Below are 19,078 nucleotides of genomic sequence, written 5' to 3' on the forward strand. Positions count from 1 at the left end.
GCCGCCGCCAATCAACGCCCAGGGTCTTGCGCTGCGTAACAAACAGCGCTTTCCCCGCAGGCCGGCGGAGGGCATTGAATGACCGCTGCGCTAGCCAATCGGGTATCAGCGCTCGAGGCCATGTCACTCCGTTCTTCCCGCGCCGGCCAGTCAGCTGGCGCTGCGGCCGGACTCATCCGCCGCTAACCAATCAGCTCTGGCTGTAACAGTTCCGTGCTCCTCAGCCTTCCTGCGGCTGCAGCCAATCAGCGCGCAGGTCGGTGGAGCGCCGTGCGAATGCTCTGCCGGGCGTGGGTCACCTCCGGGCCCGGGAAGGTGCGGGCGGGAGGGGCCGGACCGCGGGGGGGGGGGGGTCTGTCCCGTGGGGCTGGGGGCAGCGGGCCCCTGGGGGCGCTGGCGCTGGGGGAGCAGTTGGGGCCCCGTGGCCGGGCGCGGGGTGGGCACCCCATGGGGCTGTGCGGAAGGGCCTTGCTCCATGGGGCTGGGAGGCTGACGGGGCCCCCGTATCTGGTGGGGGGCTCTGCCCCATGGGAATGGCAACCTGGCTGGGGCCCTCTAGCTGAGGTGCTGTGTGCCATGACGGGGGGGGGTCCCGCGGGCAGGGGGGCTGGAGCTGGGTGTAGGGAGCAGCACGTGCTCCTGTACAGTGCCCCATATTTCAGTCCAGTGCACCCACTGGCTTTGAGGCCACCCTCCCCAGGGGGCTCTGAGCAGGGTGCTGCTGCGGTGGGGCCTGCTGTGGGGTGCCTGCCCCATGTTCCTTCTTCTCTGCCCACAGATGGCCCAGAAGCTGGTGCTCCAGCGGTTCCTGTCCCTCGCCCCCCGCACGTTGCCCCGGCCAGGGCCGTGGACTGGGCTTCGCTGGCGAGTGCCCCACGGCCCTCTGCTGCCCCCTGGCCACCCAGCCTCTGGCAGGGCCCTGGCCACCCCGGCAGGCTGCGGGAGCACCTTTAATGTGCAGGACGGCAGCGACTTCCAGGACCGGGTGGTGAACAACCCCAAACCCGTCGTGGTGGATTTCCATGCACAGTAGGTCCCCAGGCTCATGGCCAGCAGTGGCTTTTGCAAGTCTCTGTTTTCTCAAATACAAGTACTTTTGCATTGCTTTCCTGCAGTAACGGCCCTTTGAGTACCTTGTCCCTTCCCACCTCTGCTTTTTGTGTGAGCTGTAATGCTGCTGGCCGCCTCCCCAGAGCTTCTGCCGTTAAAAGGCGCTTCTGCCCCTACTAAGAGGTCCTTGGAGATTTCACCCGTCTTATGTTTTTGTAGCATGGCCCTGCCAGAATTTAAAACAAAAATAACAAGAAAGTGTTCCCCTGGGCAGTGTAGCTACACCTTCAAAATGCTCTGGTGTTACCTTGGTCTGAGCATTTTATCATCCTGTAAAAGACACTTCAAGACTGAAAAATTCCCGATGTCTCTATGTCCCCCCTTATGCTGGACTAAATGACCTCTTAAAACCATTAGAAAAACACTGCGCTTCATATGTTATTGGCATGTCAGTGTCGCTAATAGACAAGAAATAAGGAGCATAACACAGTGGGACTTAAGAGGTCCTGTGTGCACAGTGCTGCTTCACCTTTCACCGCAGGAGCCTGCAGTCTGATGGTGACAAGTCCCAGGGACAGGTTTCGTTGCTGTGTTTTGCTGCCTCTCAAATCTCATTGCTCCCGGATGGCTCAAGAGGTGCGCTCCGCGCTGTGCCGTAATGTTGCTTCCTGCAACACGTTGCCCAATTGGCTGTACTTTGCTTCAAAGGTCCCGGTACATGATTAAAGCAAATAACCTCATTAATGTAATATAAGTGAAGCTGTGCCCACTGTGGAATCATTCCTTAACGCTCTTTTTAGTACCTTCAGCTTTTTTTAAGTAGCTCTTAGCACTCAGGTGAGAAGAATGAGTGGCTGTGAAGATTCAAGCCTCCCTGGATGGTCATGTTGTCTTTCGAGTTTTCTTAATGCTACTTGCTCTTGAGGCAGGGCTGTTGATAGCAAAAGCCTTTGTAGGTAACAGCGCTGCGATACCAACAGGAACGTTTGCCATCAGTAAAGATTTTGCCGTCCTTTTGTCAATAAAAACATACCTAGATGTTAACTGCTGGATTAAGGATATTGAATATCTTTGTTTTCTGAAGTGTTTTGGTAGTCCTGCATCGTTGATATGTGAGCCTGTTGTGACAGATCCTGGGCAAACGGCACAAATCAGCCTGAAAACTTGTGCACTAAATAGACCAAACCAAAATGAATGTTAACTGGGATTATCCAGGGAGGAGAGGGCGAATTGAAAGCCTGAAATCTGACAGGGAGAGAATCTGAGGAGGAACAAAGCTTACCAGAGCTTCAATTTTAAATAAAAAAGGAAACAAAAAGAACACTTGGAGCTCTAACTCATGTTTTCTTGAAGTGAATAACTGCCAGTTAGGAAGGCATGAGCTTAGAGGAAGCAATTAACGTTTTCTGTGTACAAAGCTTTGCAAACTCTATTACTGCACTTTGATTTGAAAGAGGTAGCCTTTCTTTTAACAGATGCTACATCTTTGCAATTTTTGCAGTAAAAGGGGGCTTTGCTGTAAACCCTGCAATTATTATGGAGGCTAAGTCTGCTGCTTGACCATTAGTGTAAGCCAGTCCTAGTGTGGGCTGCTACCCTTGTACCTGATGGCAGCGCTCACATGACAGCAGCTGAGTGATCAGCTGGGTTACAGCTTAATGTATAAGCACCAATACGAACACAGAGGTGGGTAGGGATGAATGGCTGGGAAGAGGGGGAAGGAGGACCCCATTAACCTGGCAGAGCAGAGTTTGGCATGATTGAAATGACATCCAAAGCACCCCAGGAGTAATAGGAATGCTAGATAATGACCTCTTTCTCCTTTCGCCTACTCCCTCAAAAATGTAACATTGCCTTTATGATAGAAACATCTTTTGAAGTCGTGATTTAAGAACGCGTTGCTAGCTTAGCTTTCGGATGGAAGGGCTGCAGGAGGATGGGTTAATGTTTACACTCTGTTTAAATCCTAGCACTGTCCTGTGGCACAAAGGTCAGGGTGAAGACAGGGGCAGTGAAGTGGTGGTAAAGGCACTGGTGTATCACCAACCCCTGCTGTGGCTGCTCTTGCTGTGCTTGCCTAATCTAATGCCTGCTCTCCTCGTTCTTCATCAGATGGTGCGGCCCGTGCAAGATCCTAGGCCCCAGGTTGGAGAAAATGGTGGCCAAGCAGGAGGGGAAGGTGCTGATGGCTAAAGTGGACATTGATGATCACACAGACCTTGCTATTGAATACGAGGTAGGGGCTGAAGATCATGGGCTTTTCTTTGCTGACGATGCAAAGGAGGTACTGCCCTAGGGAGAGGTGTGTCTGTGCAGCAGCAGCATTGACTGGGAGAGGAAGCCCAGTGCTACTGCCTACAGGCTGCTGATTTATGGGTCAGTCTTTGTTAGGTGGGTCTCACTGCTTGAGTCAACTCTGCTGCTTGTGTTCAGCTTCCCCACCTCTCACTGCAGAAATGTGTCTTTTCAGCCTTGCAGAGGTGTGCCAGCGTAAGTGGCTGCCTGCCCCCAAGGAGCTTGCAGCATACGTGGCGTTTTACTGTGTACATAGGCTGCTCAGATGTGATGCAGGATGTGAAGTAACAAGTAGGGTTGTGATCAGTGGCGCAGTCTAGTTGGAGGCCTGTAGCTAGCGGTGTCCCCCAGGGGTCAGTCCTGGGTCCAGTCTTGTTCAATGTCTTCACCAATGACCTGGAGAAAGGGACAGAGTGCACCCTCAGCCAGTTTGCTGATGATACTAAACTGGGAGGAGTGGCTGACACACCAGAAGGCTGTGCTGCCATTCAGAGGGACCTGGACAGGCTGGAGAGCTGGGCGGAGAGGAACCTCCTGAAGTTCAACAAAGGCAAGTGCAAGGTCCTGCACCTAGGGAGGCATAATCCCACGCAGCAGTACAGGCTGGGGGCTGACCTGCTGGAAAGTAGCTCTGCCGAGAAGGACCTGGGAGTGCTGGTGGACAACAAGTTGAGCATGAGCCAGCAGTGTGCCCTGGTGGCCAAGAAGGCCAATGGTCTCCTGGGGTGCATTAGGCAGAGTGCTGCCAGCAGGTGGAGGGAGGTGATCCTGCCCCTCTGCTCAGCCCTGGTGAGAGGCCTCACCTGGAGTACTGTGTCCAGTGCTGGGCTCCCCAGTACAAGAGAGACATGGCGCTACTGGAGAGAGTCCAGCAGAGGGCTACAAAGATGCTGAGGGGACTGGAGCATCTCTCCTCTGAAGGAAGGTTGAGGGTGCTGGGCCTGTGTAGCCTGGAAAAGAAGAAATCTTCTTTTCTTTCTGGAAGAAATCTCATCAGTGTGTAGAAGTGTCTGAAGGGAGGGTGTCAAGAGGATGAGGCCAGTCTCTTCTCCATGGTGCCCAGTGACAGGACAAGAGGCAACGGGCACAAGCTGGAACACAGGAAGTTCCATCTGAACATGAGGAAGAACTTCCTTCCTGTGAGGGTGACAGAGCATTGGAGCAGGTTGCCCGGAGAGGTAGTGGAGTCTCCCTCGCTGGAGATATTCCAAACCCACCTGGATGCGATCCTGGGCAGTGTGCTCTAGAGGACCCTGCTTGAGCAGGGAGGTTGGACTAGATGATCTCCAGAGGTCCCTTCCAACCTCAACCGTTCTGTTCTGTGAAGCCTCAGTCTGTTCTGCTCTTGAACACAATTCTTCATGTAACCAGCCAATCCTCTCCTTCCCTTTCTTGTTTTGATTTTCTCGCTTGGTGATAATGTCACATCCTAAAGATGCATCACAAGGAGACGCTCTGGAATTTGTTTAGACAAGTGGAAGGCAGCACAGAGAACATACCTACTCAATAGGCACACACATGCCTCTTCTGAAAAGCGGGGGCCTCTGTTCTTATGTTAGTATTTCACGCTCCTGTTGCATGTGTCTTCTCTGTGCTGCCTTGCCCCCCAGGAAGGAGCAGAGTGACCAGAGAAGGCTGCAACTTTGGCTTACGTGTTTTCTTGTTTTGTTTTATTTTTCCTGTGTCAGTGAGTAGGCAGTTTCAGAAATGAGGAAATGTCTCTGAAGACTGTCTCCTGTTGTAAACACCTACTCAGTCTATGGAGATGGAGCATCCTGCTGCTATGTTTTATGCCCAAGAAGGAGCTTAATTTTCACTTGTATATCACTCAGATAAGAACTGCTCCCTCTCCTTAGATAGCCTCAGCCCTGGGAACAGGATGCCAACACAGGAAGCTTCTCAATTTGCTCAGCAAACTAAACTAACTTGTGAGCAAGCTGTCATTTTGCTAAGTCTGGAGGAGGTGCTGTGTGCTGTTCCCATACCCTGCAGTGCAGGAAAAAAGGAGGAAGCTGAAGCAGCTTGTTCCCTCCCACTCTTTCCTAAGCAGAATTTCTGCCTGTGCCGTGGTGGGATGTCTTCCTGGCAGGTGCCCACAAATGGGAGGATGCAATTTCCACAATCTGGGCAAGAGAACCTCTGATGCCATCCTTGGTGACAGCATGCTGACAGATACACCAAGGTCAAGGAGGATGGCTGCTGGCTTGTTAACACGGCTGTGTACTGCAAGCCTAAAGGCTGTATTGCTCAAGGGTGCTAGTGAGAACAAATTGAGGAGGCGGAGGTTGTTTCAGTGAGGGTCAAAAAGTATTAAATCCTAATCGATGCAGACAAGGTCCTGGTAGCAACCATCCTACCTAAGAAGAAAATGGAGATTATTAGCTTAACTCTTTTATTGTTCTAAGCCTTCCTGTAGGTAGAATTAGCTAGGATTACAAGAGGATAATCCCAGATGACTGGAAAACAGCAAATCGAGTGTACGTATGTAAGGAAGGTCTTTAAAAAGGCTGAAAGTTGTTCAGTTCTGTAAGGCTGATTACTCTGTTCAGCATCACGTGCACTTCCACGAGGCAGTGAGTGAACAGCTGCACCGTCCCCCACCACATCCATGCATTTTTTTGCAGATTCTGCCTGTGCTACAGCCCTGGTGGGGTAGGTGCAGGCAAGAGTCAGGCTGCAGGGAAAGGCTGGCTTCCAGCAATTCCTTCAGGAGTCTTGAGCACAAATACAGCAAAGTATTTCATTTTGCAGGACAGCCTAGGGATAGTCACTGCACCCTCTGCTCTCTGGATGATGTGTGTGTCTACTCTTGACTGTTATCCTGTGGCTAAGACTCCCTCTCTTGGCAGTGTCTATGAGTAGGATAGCCACAAACGGCTAGGGGTAAAGGAGGAATTTTTGATCTGGTCTTCATAATTTGGAGCATCCTTTTCAAGACAGAAGTTTGGTCCTCAGTTTATATCATACTGAGCAAATGCTTGGTTTCGTTCCTTGTTCGGGGAAGTTGCTAGTTACAGAGATGTAAGCATAAGGGCTGATGGGAAGACGCTAAGTCAGGATCAAAGAAGGACCAAAGATGGTATTTGGAAGAGATGAGGAAAGCCGAAGAGGAATTTTTTTTTTTTTTTTTTAAAAGCCCTTCCACCTGGGATCATATGTCTGCAGACTGAGAAAGTTTTCATCTTGGGGGTTTTCAGTGTCCATAACTCCTCTGCTAGCTGCCAGGAAATCTCCTTCCATCTATGTTTATTCCCCTGCCCATGCACGTAGACCCTGGCTTGCTGCCTGATTGCACAATATCCTCTCCAGCAGATTCACTAGCGTGGGGGGAGGAAAGGAGAGGGTGAGAGACCCCCTCAAAGAGCTGAGGAATGCCTATGCATTCCTTCACACACGCTTCTGTCTGCCCTTGGCTCCGAGCTGTCCCAGCTTAGCACGAAGCACAGACGCATTTCCTGCTACTAGAGACATCCCAGGCACCCTTCCCCATCCATTTATGCACAACACAGAAGTTCTTTCTCTGGGGATTCCTACTCCTTTTATCTAACACCTTTAATCTCTGTGGCCTTTTCCCACCTTTCCACCCTGCTCTTGACCTCTTGCTCCAAGAGCAAAAAGGGAGAAGGAATACTTTTGTTTCCTCAGCTGTCTCTTAAAATTCTTTACATTTAATTTTTGGCTTTGGCCTGTTGCCCTATGCATGTCCATTGGAAAAGAGTAGCCCCTTCTGCTGTGGGTGGGCAGTGCAAACCTCGAGCAGCTCTGGAGAGCTGATGGACGCAGGGGCAGTCGTTCATCAGCAGAGCTCATTCCTGTTGGGAGTTTCATGTATTGTTTCTCATTTTGGGTGAAATCCTTCTCCCTACGTACTTGCGTAGGATCTGAATTAGTTCAGAAGCCTCAGCTTCAGTTGAGAGAGAATTCCCTTGGTACAAGTGCTGCCAGGAGTATCCTGGATGGCTGCTCTTTTCTTCCCCCCCCCCCCCCTTTTTTTTTCAGTGCTGATCAAAAGCAGCCTGACCTTTCTTCCAGAAATGTTCAGTTTCAGTGCAGATTGGATCCAAAAAAGAGGAGGATGACAACAAGAAGCCAAAAGTTTCCTGTCTTAGAAATTCCCATGATAATTGCTTCACAAGCACCAAAACACAAAGCACATGCTCCATTAACAGGCTGCCTCTTCTGTAGCTAGCAGGAGGGATGCTGTCAAGAATGTCATTTTTCTCTCGGCAAATGCAAGGAGCTCACAGGGTCCCTGGTTCTTGCCCAGCTATGCGGTCTCAACCCCTGGGCCTGCTGTCAGGATTTCCTCACTGCTACAAAAAAGGGGAGGGGAGTCGAGTCCCACTCAGAGCTTCCAACTTTATGGTGCCCAGTTTTAAAACTGCCATTGTGTCTTTCTCTTTCAGACTGCTGAGGTTTTTCTTTGACTTTTAAAAGTATAGAGCACGATGCTTCTGCTGCCACCCCAGGGGAACAGGGAAGGAGGAGATCTGGGCATGTTGCCTGTCAGTACTGATATTTTGCCTGACTTGAGACGTATGGGAGGAGATGAAGGGAGCAAGTATGCATGAAGCTCAAGGGTCTGCTGGTCAGCATGCAGAGCCCTGTAACTCAGTATTATCTGGTCTTCTCTAGCGCTTTGAAGTGTCATCTGTTCCTCACCTGGCCTAGTGCTGTGTCTGGTGGCACGACGTTTGATGTTGCTGTTTGGATACACTGTTTTTTGAATGGAGCTGGGGTAATTCTGCTTGTTATTACCCCACTTAACAAACCAGAAGGAAGCTCTGTGGAGCTTTGCCCTTCTGGGAGAGGAGAGACCAGTCAAATGTGGTACTTGTACTGTTCTTCTCTTGTCTGAAATCACAAGTGAGCATGTCAGCAGCTCTGGGGCCTAAGTTTTCCAGATCTGCTGCAGCCAGTCACTAGGAGGAGCTGGAGAGCATGCGTTGCACCAGCACTAGAGGAGGTGGCAGGAGCCCCATTGCTGCCATCCTGTCAAATTAACAAACAAAGCCCTGGAGGACAGGCTGGAGGAAACCTTGCTGAACTGGCCAGCTAGGATGGGGTAGAAACGGAAGAACAAAATGTCTCTTTCATCTCAAACCCCTGATGGGCGCAAAGCCAGATCTCTGGAGGGTTTCCTGCCGGAAGGATTTGCGAGTGTGGCAGATCCTTGCTGGCAGTGAGGTGGAAGACAGCTGGGAGCATATGAGGGAAGGCCCTGCAGGCTGGCAAACAGGCAGCAGGCAAGATATGGTCAGGAAGGCAAGATATGTGTTTCAGGGGAAAGGCTTTGTACAGATAAAAGGGTGCTGAGGCTGTGGGAGCATGTAGCTGTCTAGTCAGAAACATGACCAGATCTCTCCCTCATGAACTTTAAGCTTTGATTGCTCCTTCTCTGGATTGTGTCCGCAAGGTCTCTTCTTCTGATGTCGTTCGTCCGACAAGTCCCTGGAGAGCATTGTCACTTCCACTGCTGTTCTCTTGGGTAATTCCCAGCAAATTTTGTTCTGGTCTGAAATAGTAGCACCTAGAGCAATGTGGCTGCCTGCTATCTCTGATTGAAGGGATTTCTCTCTTTTTACCTAATTCTCAGGGATGCGTAGTGGAGAGCCACTGATATGTGACAAGCTAAACCACTGAAAGCACAAGCTGAAAAGGAAAGATGGGATGGAAGGGTTTGTCAGTACAGTGGCAGAATAGAGCAGGAAATCTTCTGCCTGTTCAGTGGTAGGTGGGGAACCCTCCCCTAGTTCCTGTCCTAACTGGAGAAAAACACAGGCCCAGTCTCATACCAGCCCAGCCATAAAACGTCCAAAGATCATGTCTGAGAGGTATCGTGGAAAGTACTGGTAAAAGACTGGGTTTGTTTGCTCATGAGAGGATAAACGGGAAACCTGAAAGGAGAAGAATAATTTGTACTGGAGGGAGAAAAAGCTTTACCTGTTTAATTTTATATTAGATTTGGTTTTATCTATCTGTTAAATTTTGGGTCTTTCTTAAACTAGAAAAGTTGCACAGACTTAACTTGAGCAGTATTACTGAAGTCAGTACAGAGATAAGGCCACAGAGAGAAGAACACGGAGGCTAGCTGGCCCTGGTTTTGCTAGGGAACATGTTAGCCTTGGGCAGTGTACAATTAGCTGTCTTATCCACAGAGAGAGGCCTGAGGAGGTTGAATTTGTGGCTTGCTTTTAATAAAATGCCTTTAGCCATAGAAAGTGAAGTCCCTGGAAGTGGAAAACAAAGTCTTAACTAAAAATACCTCTCTCTTTTCTTGTACCTTGCTTTTGGTCTCTAGCCAAGTGTAGTTAACTTACTGCCCCCAGGTGTGAGCAACTCTGAGGAGGTGCAATGCGTCTTTGTAGACCTCCAAAGAGGAGTCTGGGTGCAGCTGTGCTCCTTGCAGCCTTTGCTTATACAGGTCTCTGCTTCTCTTATCCCCCAGGTATCAGCAGTGCCGACTGTGCTGGCTATGAAGAATGGAGACGTTGTGGATAAGTTTGTAGGGATAAAAGATGAGGATCAGCTGGAAGCATTCCTCAAGAAACTCATCGGAGCCTGAAGTAAAAAGGTGGCTGTACCTCTGCCTCTGGATGCATCCATGTCATGCATTCCTTGCCTGGAAGAGCTGAGGGGCACGTGACCTGCCTGCCTTGTACAACCTGGGGTTTTATTCTGTTTTGGGGGTTTTAGGAGACGGGCAATGTTGTAACCTTTCCTTCCCACTCCCCCCTTCTCTTGGGCAGCAGTAGTTGTAAAGGGTGCTGAGGAGCACAGCTGCTTATTCTCCAGGTGGGGAATGTGGCTGGAATTAGGAGCCCATCTTTATCAGCAAAGAGCTGATGTGTGGAACTGCTGCTGAGTTAGAGGAGGAATTTTTTTTTTCCCTTTGCCTAGCATCAGATAGCCCAGAGCAGAGGGCAGCTGCTCCCTGCAAGATGTGGATGCATACCTGCCCTGGGTGGGTTTGTTTAATGCCGAGAATGCCTCTGCATTGTCTGTAAAAAAGTGTGTCCTTTTCCCTCTGTCCTCATGTTGCTGGGACACGTATGAATCTTCTGCAAATCTGTGGGCTCCTGTCTTTTATAAGAGAAAATGGAGAGAAGTATTTTATGGGTTTCCTTTTGTAGGTCTGTAATAAAGAGAACTTTATTGGTTGCTTCTGTCTCCTTGGAGAATAAAACTTGATTCTCTGAAATCCTGGGGAAGTCCCCTTGTCTGTCCAGAGAGGTGAGAAGGAAGATAAGCAGAGCAGTGGCTTATTTCTCATGATTGGGTGGGAGAGTGCAGGTCAGGACTTGAGACAGTCTCACAGCCTAAAAGGTAATGTTCTTAAAAACAAATAAGTGGATTGTTTTACAGAGCTTTCGGTGCTGCTTCTCTGACTTCTCAGTCTGATAAGACTCCCTGTTGGTGCTGCTGAATCCAGGACTCCAGAAAAAGGATTCTCCTGTGTGCAGAGGAACACTGGTTCATTGCACACAACAAACCTGCTCAAAAGCCCCCCCCACACACACACCTAGTGTGCTTTTTGCAGTCCTTTCCTCATTGAGGAAGGAGAGAGCTTCCCTCTCCCTTGTGTGAATAATTAAATCAGCTCATGCAGGTGAGCCATGCCAAAAGACAGCCTTTTGACTTTAATTGCCATGACCTTTAGACTAAGAGATGGAATTGTGTGTTCATATCACCAGCAGCCTTCAGCCCTTCCCTCCTCCTCCTCCTCCTTGTTGTATACACCTGTCTCCAGTCAACCTGACTTCTAGATATTCCTGTTTTCCTCTGCAGTGCCCCATTCCAAGCCTCCTCTTGCACTTGTAGGCAGAACACAAGACGAGGGCTGATGCCCATTATAACACTTACCTTCAGGTGGCTTACCTAAGATGCATGAGAACACTGTAAATGCTTAATAACCATGTAAAAGCCTTTTTCTCCTTCCCTGCTTCTGTTTCCCTTCAGTCACTCTTAACTCTGCTTTGGCTCTGCTCCATTTTGCCTCCCTGGCATAGGTTTGTTACAAGCAGCAAGGCAATTTTTTCTACACTTTTGCAATAACCATTTATGACCTTTTAAGGAGTGGGGGAGTGGTGATCTAAGTCTTGTGTGTTATGCTGCAACCATAGTGCTGCAGGCATTGCTGTTCTCACCTGCTTTCCTCACCCTGGGCACCATGGGGCCTGGACAACAGCAAAAATGGTGCTGGTTGCTTGTAACGGGGTACCTTGCTAACAGGTCCAGGCAGAGCTAACACTCTAGCATGCTGCTGACAATGTGCTGCTAGAAGTGATGTCACTTGGAGGTAATTCAGTAAAGCACTGTTGGTCAATTATGATCAGTTAAAATAGCACTCTATTTTATTTCTGAAACCACCGAAGTTATGTTGCTGGTATCCTTCCTGCTCATGTTTCAGGCCAGGCAATTTGCCCTGCAATTTTGCTTCGCTGTTCCTGCTCCACAAACACTTCTAGTAAAGACTGTCTCCATTTTCCTGCACATGCAGGAAAAGTAGGGGAACAGCGTCACGTACCCAACAATAGTCAACTTTCATGCCTCACCATCCCACAGAACAGGAAAAAACACGGTGACTTTGCATTGTGCATTTAAGAGACAGTATAAATTAGCTATTTTATCACTTCCTTCTAAGGAAAAGTGGAGCTAATGTGGTATTCAGCTATTAAAGTGCCAGCATGCTTTAGAACGCCTTGTGTGGAAAACCACAACTGTTTCGCTAAGATAAATATTGAAGACCCACATACCTGGTGCACTGTGAAAAATCTCTCAAAAACAGCATAACTGGCGGAGAAGAGAAGGAAGGGTTTGGGGGGCACCGTCAGACTCCCTGAGTGCTTTGCAAAATTTTTACCATGGTACAAGACTTAAAAGTGCAAAGATGTTTTCTGCAGCAGGATCTTAATTCAAATCCCTGTTTAGTGTCTGCTGAGGGAGGCTTCAAGGATTTCCACAGCTGCTGGTAATAACAGATGAAGTGCAAGGGGAAGCACCACAAGCAGTGTATTTATGTAGAGGTTAAAAGAGGTAGATTACGAAGCAAAGTTCACGCCACCTGAATGTGATGTAGGTCATTCCCGAGAGAGACAATGCAATGGGTTATGTCTCAACCGTAGTTGTTTTTTCCATGTCAGTTATTAACGTGTTTTCTCTGTTCTTGTTCTGGAAAGGATGCAGTTGTTCTTCACTTTTAGAGTTAAACATGTCTAACGTTCCTCTGATCTGTTAAACATTTACTTTTTCCCGCCCAGGACTGTCTGCATTACAGCACTGTTCTCTGCTTCTAATGTTCCTGGTTGCTATTTTAAGAATGTGTGGCAGTTGGTGGCTTTCCAAGGGTGCAAAGCTGAACCAAACCTCCTTCTTGCTCCCAGGTGCATTCTGAACTCAATACCAAGAACCCCACAAAATCCCTGTATTCTGTCTCTGCCTTTGTGCTCATGTTCTCGTCAAAGGGGCCTGATTCAAGGCAAATGGAGGTTTTCCATTCATTTCTGTTGGCTTGCATCAAGCCCTAAAGCAGCTGCTCCTTTCCCCAAGATGTTTGTGTCCATCTACTGAACTCCATGTTAAACTCCACCTGCTCTGTGCCATGCCAAAGGCCTGCAGGAAAGGAGAACCGTGTTACCTTCTCTGCTAGGTATGCTAAACTGAGACCAGAATAATGTGCGGGTAAACGATGAAAAATTCAGATTGCCTGATTGGCAGCATATGGGGAGTTGGCTCCCCACAAGTACTCGTACAGCTTTGATGGGGGCAGGAGCAGTACTGGCCAGATTTGGTTCGTCAGATACGGCCTCAGCAGTCTGGCCATCTAATATTAGCAGTAAACCTTTGCTTTATCAACATATCATACGATTCCTCCTGTGTAAAGAAAGAAACAAACATCAGTCCCGTGTGAACAGGGAAATGGCTGTCACTAACGCAGCCCTAGGCAGGGCCTTTCACTAACCTAGCCTTACTGTTTGCTGCTACAGCTTGTTAACCACTGAGGTTTTTTCCTTTTCTTTTTTTCAATTAAGTAATTATAGGAGTCAGACGGAATTGGCAATTAAAATTTCAAACCCTAGAAGACTTATTAGCAGCAACGTTAAGCTCACTGTTGTTCAAAAGTGTTTCTGAATCACATTAAGCGGTCACTGAAGCTTCCTGTAAGTTAAAGAATAACAAGTTACAGTAATACCCTCATAGCTTGGGGAGCTGCAATATTCTAAGGAATAAAAAGATAAGATAAACTATCAAAGTCTTGAGGTCCAGACAGAAATCAAAATACCTCAACGATTACACAGCCCCATCCTCGTTACCTGCCACTCCAACCTACCCAGGATTGCGTCCGGCAGCGTACATCCGTCCATCTCTCCCAGCGGTGCAAGAACAAAAGGAAAGATGTGGAAGGTTCAGTGCCCCACTCAGCTCCAGAGGTGTGCTTCAGTATTGTTTTTCCGTTGTTCTTCTCAAGGACACTCAGATCACTTGTAAACCTTGTGGTTTTTCTGACTCTGCAACTTTTTAAATTCACTAGAACTTTCCATCTTAAAAAAACCTCTCTAAGGCAAAAATAGTAGGCTGCAACTAACTGCCAGTGCTGCAGTTGCAGCCTGAGTGTGGTGCCAGAAGGGGTTGCTGTGCTGAGCAATACCTGTTCCCTCCCCTACTTCTTGGCTGGTGCCCTGGGCTGAGTTCAGAGAGGAAGAAGCAAGGAGCAGTTGCCTTTTTCCCTTCAGTGCTGTGCAATACCTTGAGTGCTTTATGGAAGGAAGGAGCCAGGAGAAGCACGGGAAACCTATGTGATAGGAAAGGGTGGTCCCCTTCTGCTCCTGGACGAGCCAAATGGGTGGAAACTAAAGACCTCTAGAGAGAGCTTGAAAACGTGGCTCCCCTCATCCCTTTGGGGATGGAGTGAGGAGAAACCCTGTGACTGCCTCCCTGGTGCATTGGTGGCAAGAGATCCCCAGTGGGCATTGAGACTGGGGTACCAGTCCCACACAGAGGGGCCAGAGCAAGGGACACTGGAGCAGCTCATCCCCATGGGCAGAGGAGAGTGGACAGCTGCAGACAACGAGGCTGCAGTACCCAACCTCCTGCCCACCTGTGTGGACCTCCCAGACCCTGATAATCAAAACAGCCACAATAATAATGCACTAAAATTGACTGACTTTTCTTCAGGGCATGTAGCTTCTGTGGAGAAATGTCTCTGAATATATATACACGCATATATACATATGTATATACATGTATATATATATGTATGTATGTTTATGCACACACACACACACTGTAGCTGCTGATGAACAAATCTATGACCCAGCCTGTTTGCTCTTCCCTCTTAGGGGAAGATTGAGCTTCTGGTACCCTTCTCGGTGCACACCGCTAGTTCCTCAGCTGCTAAAGGCACCCCCAGCTCCATCTCTCCTCTGACCAGAGGAGTGGTTGAGTAATACTGAAAAACAGGAAATTTTTGCAATGACAGTCCTAAAAAACATCCACTTCAAGTTGTCTGGAGAGGTTTTGGTGTTTTCTGGAGATAATGGTGACCTCAGGCCTCCTGAGCTGCTACAGCTGCTCTGTCCTGGTGCCTGCAGAGCAGAAAGCGAAACAACAGTTCCACATATATGGTGCGTGTAGCTTCACGGGGCTCGGGATGGAGAGGAGCTGCAGTCCCTGAGGCTGCTTTATTCTGCTTCACCCCAAGGCAAAAACACTTCCCCATGGGGCCCATGGCAGTGGGCACAGGAACCGATGAGCTCCTTTCCTCACAGGCTGCTTTAACCAGCGGGTCGTGCCACATTGCAGTGAGCAGGTAACTAGTGCTCTGGGTCTGGCTAGCACAGCAGATGTGATGTAAATGGAGTGTTGTACTGCATGCAAGCTGCGACATGCCTTCTAGTATTTATATAACATTGTTTTGCTTTAATCTGGCTTTTTAAGTAAATTGTCAAAACCCTTTCTGTTCACTAGAAGCCTTTTATTTATTTATTTATTTATTTATTTATTTATTTATTTATTTATTTTGGACTGCAAGTTTCATCTTTCAAAGCTTAGCTAGTTTTGAGTGATGCTGAAAAATCCCATTTGCAGTGGCTTTTTGTTACATGCCTGTATTGTTTGTGCAAAAGTGGTTGTTTTCTTTTCACCCTGGCATAGCTCAGGAGTGACTGCATGGTCTTAGCTCAAACTTTCTAAAAATATTCATCCATGAGGAGAGATCCAGCATGGCAGTGTTCAGACCAAGAAACTAATGCTTTGGAAAGGCATGACTCTGAAAAGAGAGTGGTGGCAGCATCATGAAAACTATCTGGTAACTATAAGCAGTGGAGCTGCAATGCATGTCATCCAGAGTATTTGCAGAGTGCTTTGGGTCTCTTTGGGGCACAGCAAGATAGAGAAGTAATGGTACCCAGGTTATAGGGGAAGTCCAAGCAGTGCCCACACAGCAAGTAGGGGCATAGGGGAAATACTGTCTGCAGGGAGGCTATAGGGTGACTCAGAAGTCATAAAGAAAAGCACCTCCTGCTGCTTGGAGAAGCAAATCTGAAAGATGAGCCTTCTCCTCAAGAGAGGTTGGTCTTAATAACCACATCCTCTTCTCCAAGGGTGAGACACTCGACCTTGGGGGAGGAGAGGATGGCAGGGACTAACCAGAGTATTAATCACACATATGACAAATTCCAGGAAAACATGTGGAAGCTGCTTTTTGTCCTTCCACTGGCTGATTGCAGGAAGCTCCCCAGGTGATGGCTTTAGCAGCTGCTGGGACAGGAGACCTTATTGTTCTGTGCTCATGATTTTACAGTCTTGTCAGTTTTTGGCAGGAAACTACACAACAAAACCTTCTAGTTCTTCTTTCTTGCTCCCTCGGGTTGCTCTCAAGGGGCTGATGCTTTGGTTTATCTTTTCCATTACACAGTACCTGAGGAGATCCAGCTTCCCTTTCCCAGCCAGGCCAAGTCTGATGGGCTTTGCCCTAAGATCCTGGCAGGACCACAGAGAATTTTCCCTAGACCTCAGACAACATTAAACATCACCACTCACAAGCCTGCCACGGCATTTCTAATGCTAAACTATGCGGTTGCCCAGCACACCAGCCCCCTTGTACCTATCTGGGCGCTGTTTAGTTCTTGTTCCCATTTCTCTGACCTTGGGCTCAAGTTCTCTTCCCAATTCAGGTTTCCTTAGTGACACTCAGAAGAAGCAAGTTTTGCATCTTTTTGACCTGTCCGGCATAGCACAGGGGGCCAGAAGGTGGTAGCACACTTGAGATTAAAGGATACGAGAATGTGAGGGACCTGTTGCTGTTGGTCTCACTAGAATCTGCAGCATGGAAACTTGAAACATGAAGCTATGTCCAAGAGCAGACTTCTAGGGTTGCCATCATCTCCCTGTTCTGCTGCTTCCTCATGATGCCAGACCTCCCTACAACATTGTGCCCAGCTTGCAGCTACTAGTAGCACGTGGCTGACCCAAGGGCACAGTTTCCGGCCTTGTCCTTTTTAGCTTGCAGCCTGGGGCCCTGAGACTGAGCTGAGGCAGTGTTAAATCCTGAACCTCTTCCCCGCCTCTTTTTTTCCTTCCCTTCATGGGGTTTTACACCAAGGCCAGGAATGAAGGTCACATCCCCTCTGAGGAATCAACAGGCTGTGGCGTTTCTAGCAATGGAGGCTGCGCGCTGAAGTCTGCCCTCATTAAATCCCCCTCCACCATGGAGCTGACGGTGCAGGCAGGTTGGCATGTCACCAGCGTTGCTAAGGGTGTCAGCGGAGGCTGAGGTTTTGCATCAAGCAGATGCATCAGGTGTTGCAATCTCACCTGGAGAAGAGAGTGCCTGGCTGAGGTTCAGCCCTCTCCACATTCGCTTGCATCCATGATCTCATGGGGTTTTGCAAGCACTGGCTGGGCACAGTCAGCCCACAGTGGGGAAGCTGCAAGGAAAGCTCAGAGCCCCGGCATGATTCAGCTGGGGAGTCTCTCTCGTGGCTGAGTCAGGCTTTATTCCAGCATCTTTGTGCTGTGCTTCGGTAGGGGGGGAGGGATGTCTCAGGCACAGCAGGAAACCGAGGCCATGGCCACCCCCACATTGCTGGTTGGCAAAAAGTGAAGGCTGGAGTCCTTCCCTACTCCCATGCGTGAGGACAAAATGGGTCTCCCTGGCACTGCCACCCCCAGTACAGCATCCTGGCCAAAACTGGCCAGCATGAGCCACGGTCCACTGATTCGCTCCATCTGGCCATGCGGGGAGATGGGCCATCGCTTTGCAGCAGCAAGCAGCCAGATAACAGGGCCCTGTGCCCAAAGGAGCCTGGCCGGAGACCACCACTGCTGGCTGGGGCTTTGCCCTGCAGCCTCTCCCAGCACGTTGTAGCCCCACGTGCCAGGGTCTCACGTGCTCGCAGAGGACTCTAGGAGGCCGGAGAAAGTCAGGAGGTCTCCCAACTTATCCACAGCCCTCCTCTCTCACTCCCTGTCCCTAAGAGCATAGCCTGGGGGCCCAGGCAGCCACCCTGCTTGCTCTTCTGCCCCAAAACTGGCTCTTGCCATGGTTGCTTCTGGTTTGCGGTATTGCTGTGCACAAGTAAACAGCTGCATCATGTCACCCTTGCAGGCTGCGCTGCACAGATAAATGGTATGATTCTGGGACGGAGGTGCCAATATATGGTTAGCTAGATTGAAGGGAGAGGAGAGGATCACTTAGCCATGACAGGGGGACCCCACTGCACGTTTCGTTTGTGTTTCCCACCAACATGATGTCTCTTGATCTCATCTCTTGACACATTGACTTTGGTACAGCAGTAAGGGTAGCAGTAGTGACCTCTGGTTACAATAGTAACCTCTGGTTTCCAGAAAAGGTGAATGGGCTCTTCCCAGACAATAGGATCTGCGGGTGGCTGGCAACAAGCCCAGGGAAGCCGGCCCTAGGACCTGATGCGCGCTGGAAAAACATGCCGCTGATCCAGGCGCTGATCCTTCTACCTTTAAAGCTTCCCTCCTGCGTGGCGGCAGGTCGGGCAGGCCGTGAAAGCCTGTCAGGCTCTTGCCCCTTGTCTGCAACGTTGCCAGGGCTGTGCGGAGCTCCCTGTGCCGCTGGGGCTCCTGCCCTGCTGGAGCACGCAACCAGATATTTCCTGCTTGCGCACGCCTTCAGGGCAGGCGTTTCCAGAGATCAGCTCCCTTTTAGCCCCTGTACTAAGCAAAAAGATCAGCGTCCCGAGCGCTTCAGAAAACTGTGTCCGTCCGAGCGCTTGGAGACAGGGCGGTGAAGGCTGGGCATGAAGGAGGGCCACCCGCCCGCTGTCAGCCACCCGCCCGGGGCTGGAGAGGGCGGCAGCTCCCCGCTTCCAGCCGCTGGTGGAGGCCCGTGGCACTGGGAGAGAACCCAACTGTCTGAGGGGGCTGCTCCTCCTGGCTGAGAGGGGCTGGTCTGTGCTGGCTCTGCCCTCTCCCGCGCCACGCCAGGGCGAGCTGGTGGGGGGAGGATGGGACAGGAAGGCCCTCGTTATTCAGGGCTTGCTAATTAGACGGGAATGTTATCTCCAGCCCAGATGTCAGCACTGACCTCCCTCTAACCTCCATCTGGAAATCAAAACAGACACAACTCTGTTTGTTTTAAAATAATAAAAATAAGCATTTGGGGTGAAGCAGGAAAGTCTGGCCCTGGGGGTACGGCTGGGGAGGGAGGAGGGCACGCGACCAGATAAGCTCGGTGAGATATGCTGAGCTGCGGAGTTGG

The 19,078-nt window shown here is 49.6% G+C and overlaps 1 protein-coding gene across 2 annotated transcripts; it reads left to right on the plus strand.

Annotated features, from left to right (window-relative positions):
• Positions 1 to 60: 60 nt before the first annotated feature.
• TXN2 (thioredoxin 2) lies at positions 61 to 10,508 on the plus strand. Of its 2 annotated transcripts, none has more exons than XM_068943272.1 (4): positions 61 to 256; positions 779 to 1,029; positions 3,163 to 3,286; positions 9,794 to 10,508. In XM_068943272.1, exons 2-4 carry the CDS (start codon positions 779 to 781, stop codon positions 9,908 to 9,910), a joined length of 492 nt encoding a protein of 163 aa, XP_068799373.1. In that variant the 5' UTR covers positions 61 to 256; the 3' UTR covers positions 9,911 to 10,508. The 2 variants fall into 2 exon arrangements, with proteins under 2 accessions (XP_068799373.1, XP_068799363.1); XM_068943262.1 differs by having other exon boundaries at positions 220 to 315.
• Positions 10,509 to 19,078: the final 8,570 nt, after the last annotated feature.

Source organism: Struthio camelus, chromosome 1 (assembly GCF_040807025.1).
Source record: "Struthio camelus isolate bStrCam1 chromosome 1, bStrCam1.hap1, whole genome shotgun sequence".
NCBI lineage: Eukaryota > Metazoa > Chordata > Aves > Struthioniformes > Struthionidae > Struthio > Struthio camelus.

Excerpts from the sequence above, each read along its gene's own strand:
- TXN2 (XM_068943262.1), top strand. The coding sequence starts at position 277 with ATGCTCTGCCGGGCGTGGGTCACCTCCGGGCCCGGGAAG. Across the intron at positions 316-778 it reads TCACCTCCGGGCCCGGGAAG|ATGGCCCAGAAGCTGGTGCT; the intron begins GTGCGGGCGGGA and ends CTCTGCCCACAG. Across the intron at positions 1,030-3,162 it reads GTGGTGGATTTCCATGCACA|ATGGTGCGGCCCGTGCAAGA; the intron begins GTAGGTCCCCAG and ends GTTCTTCATCAG.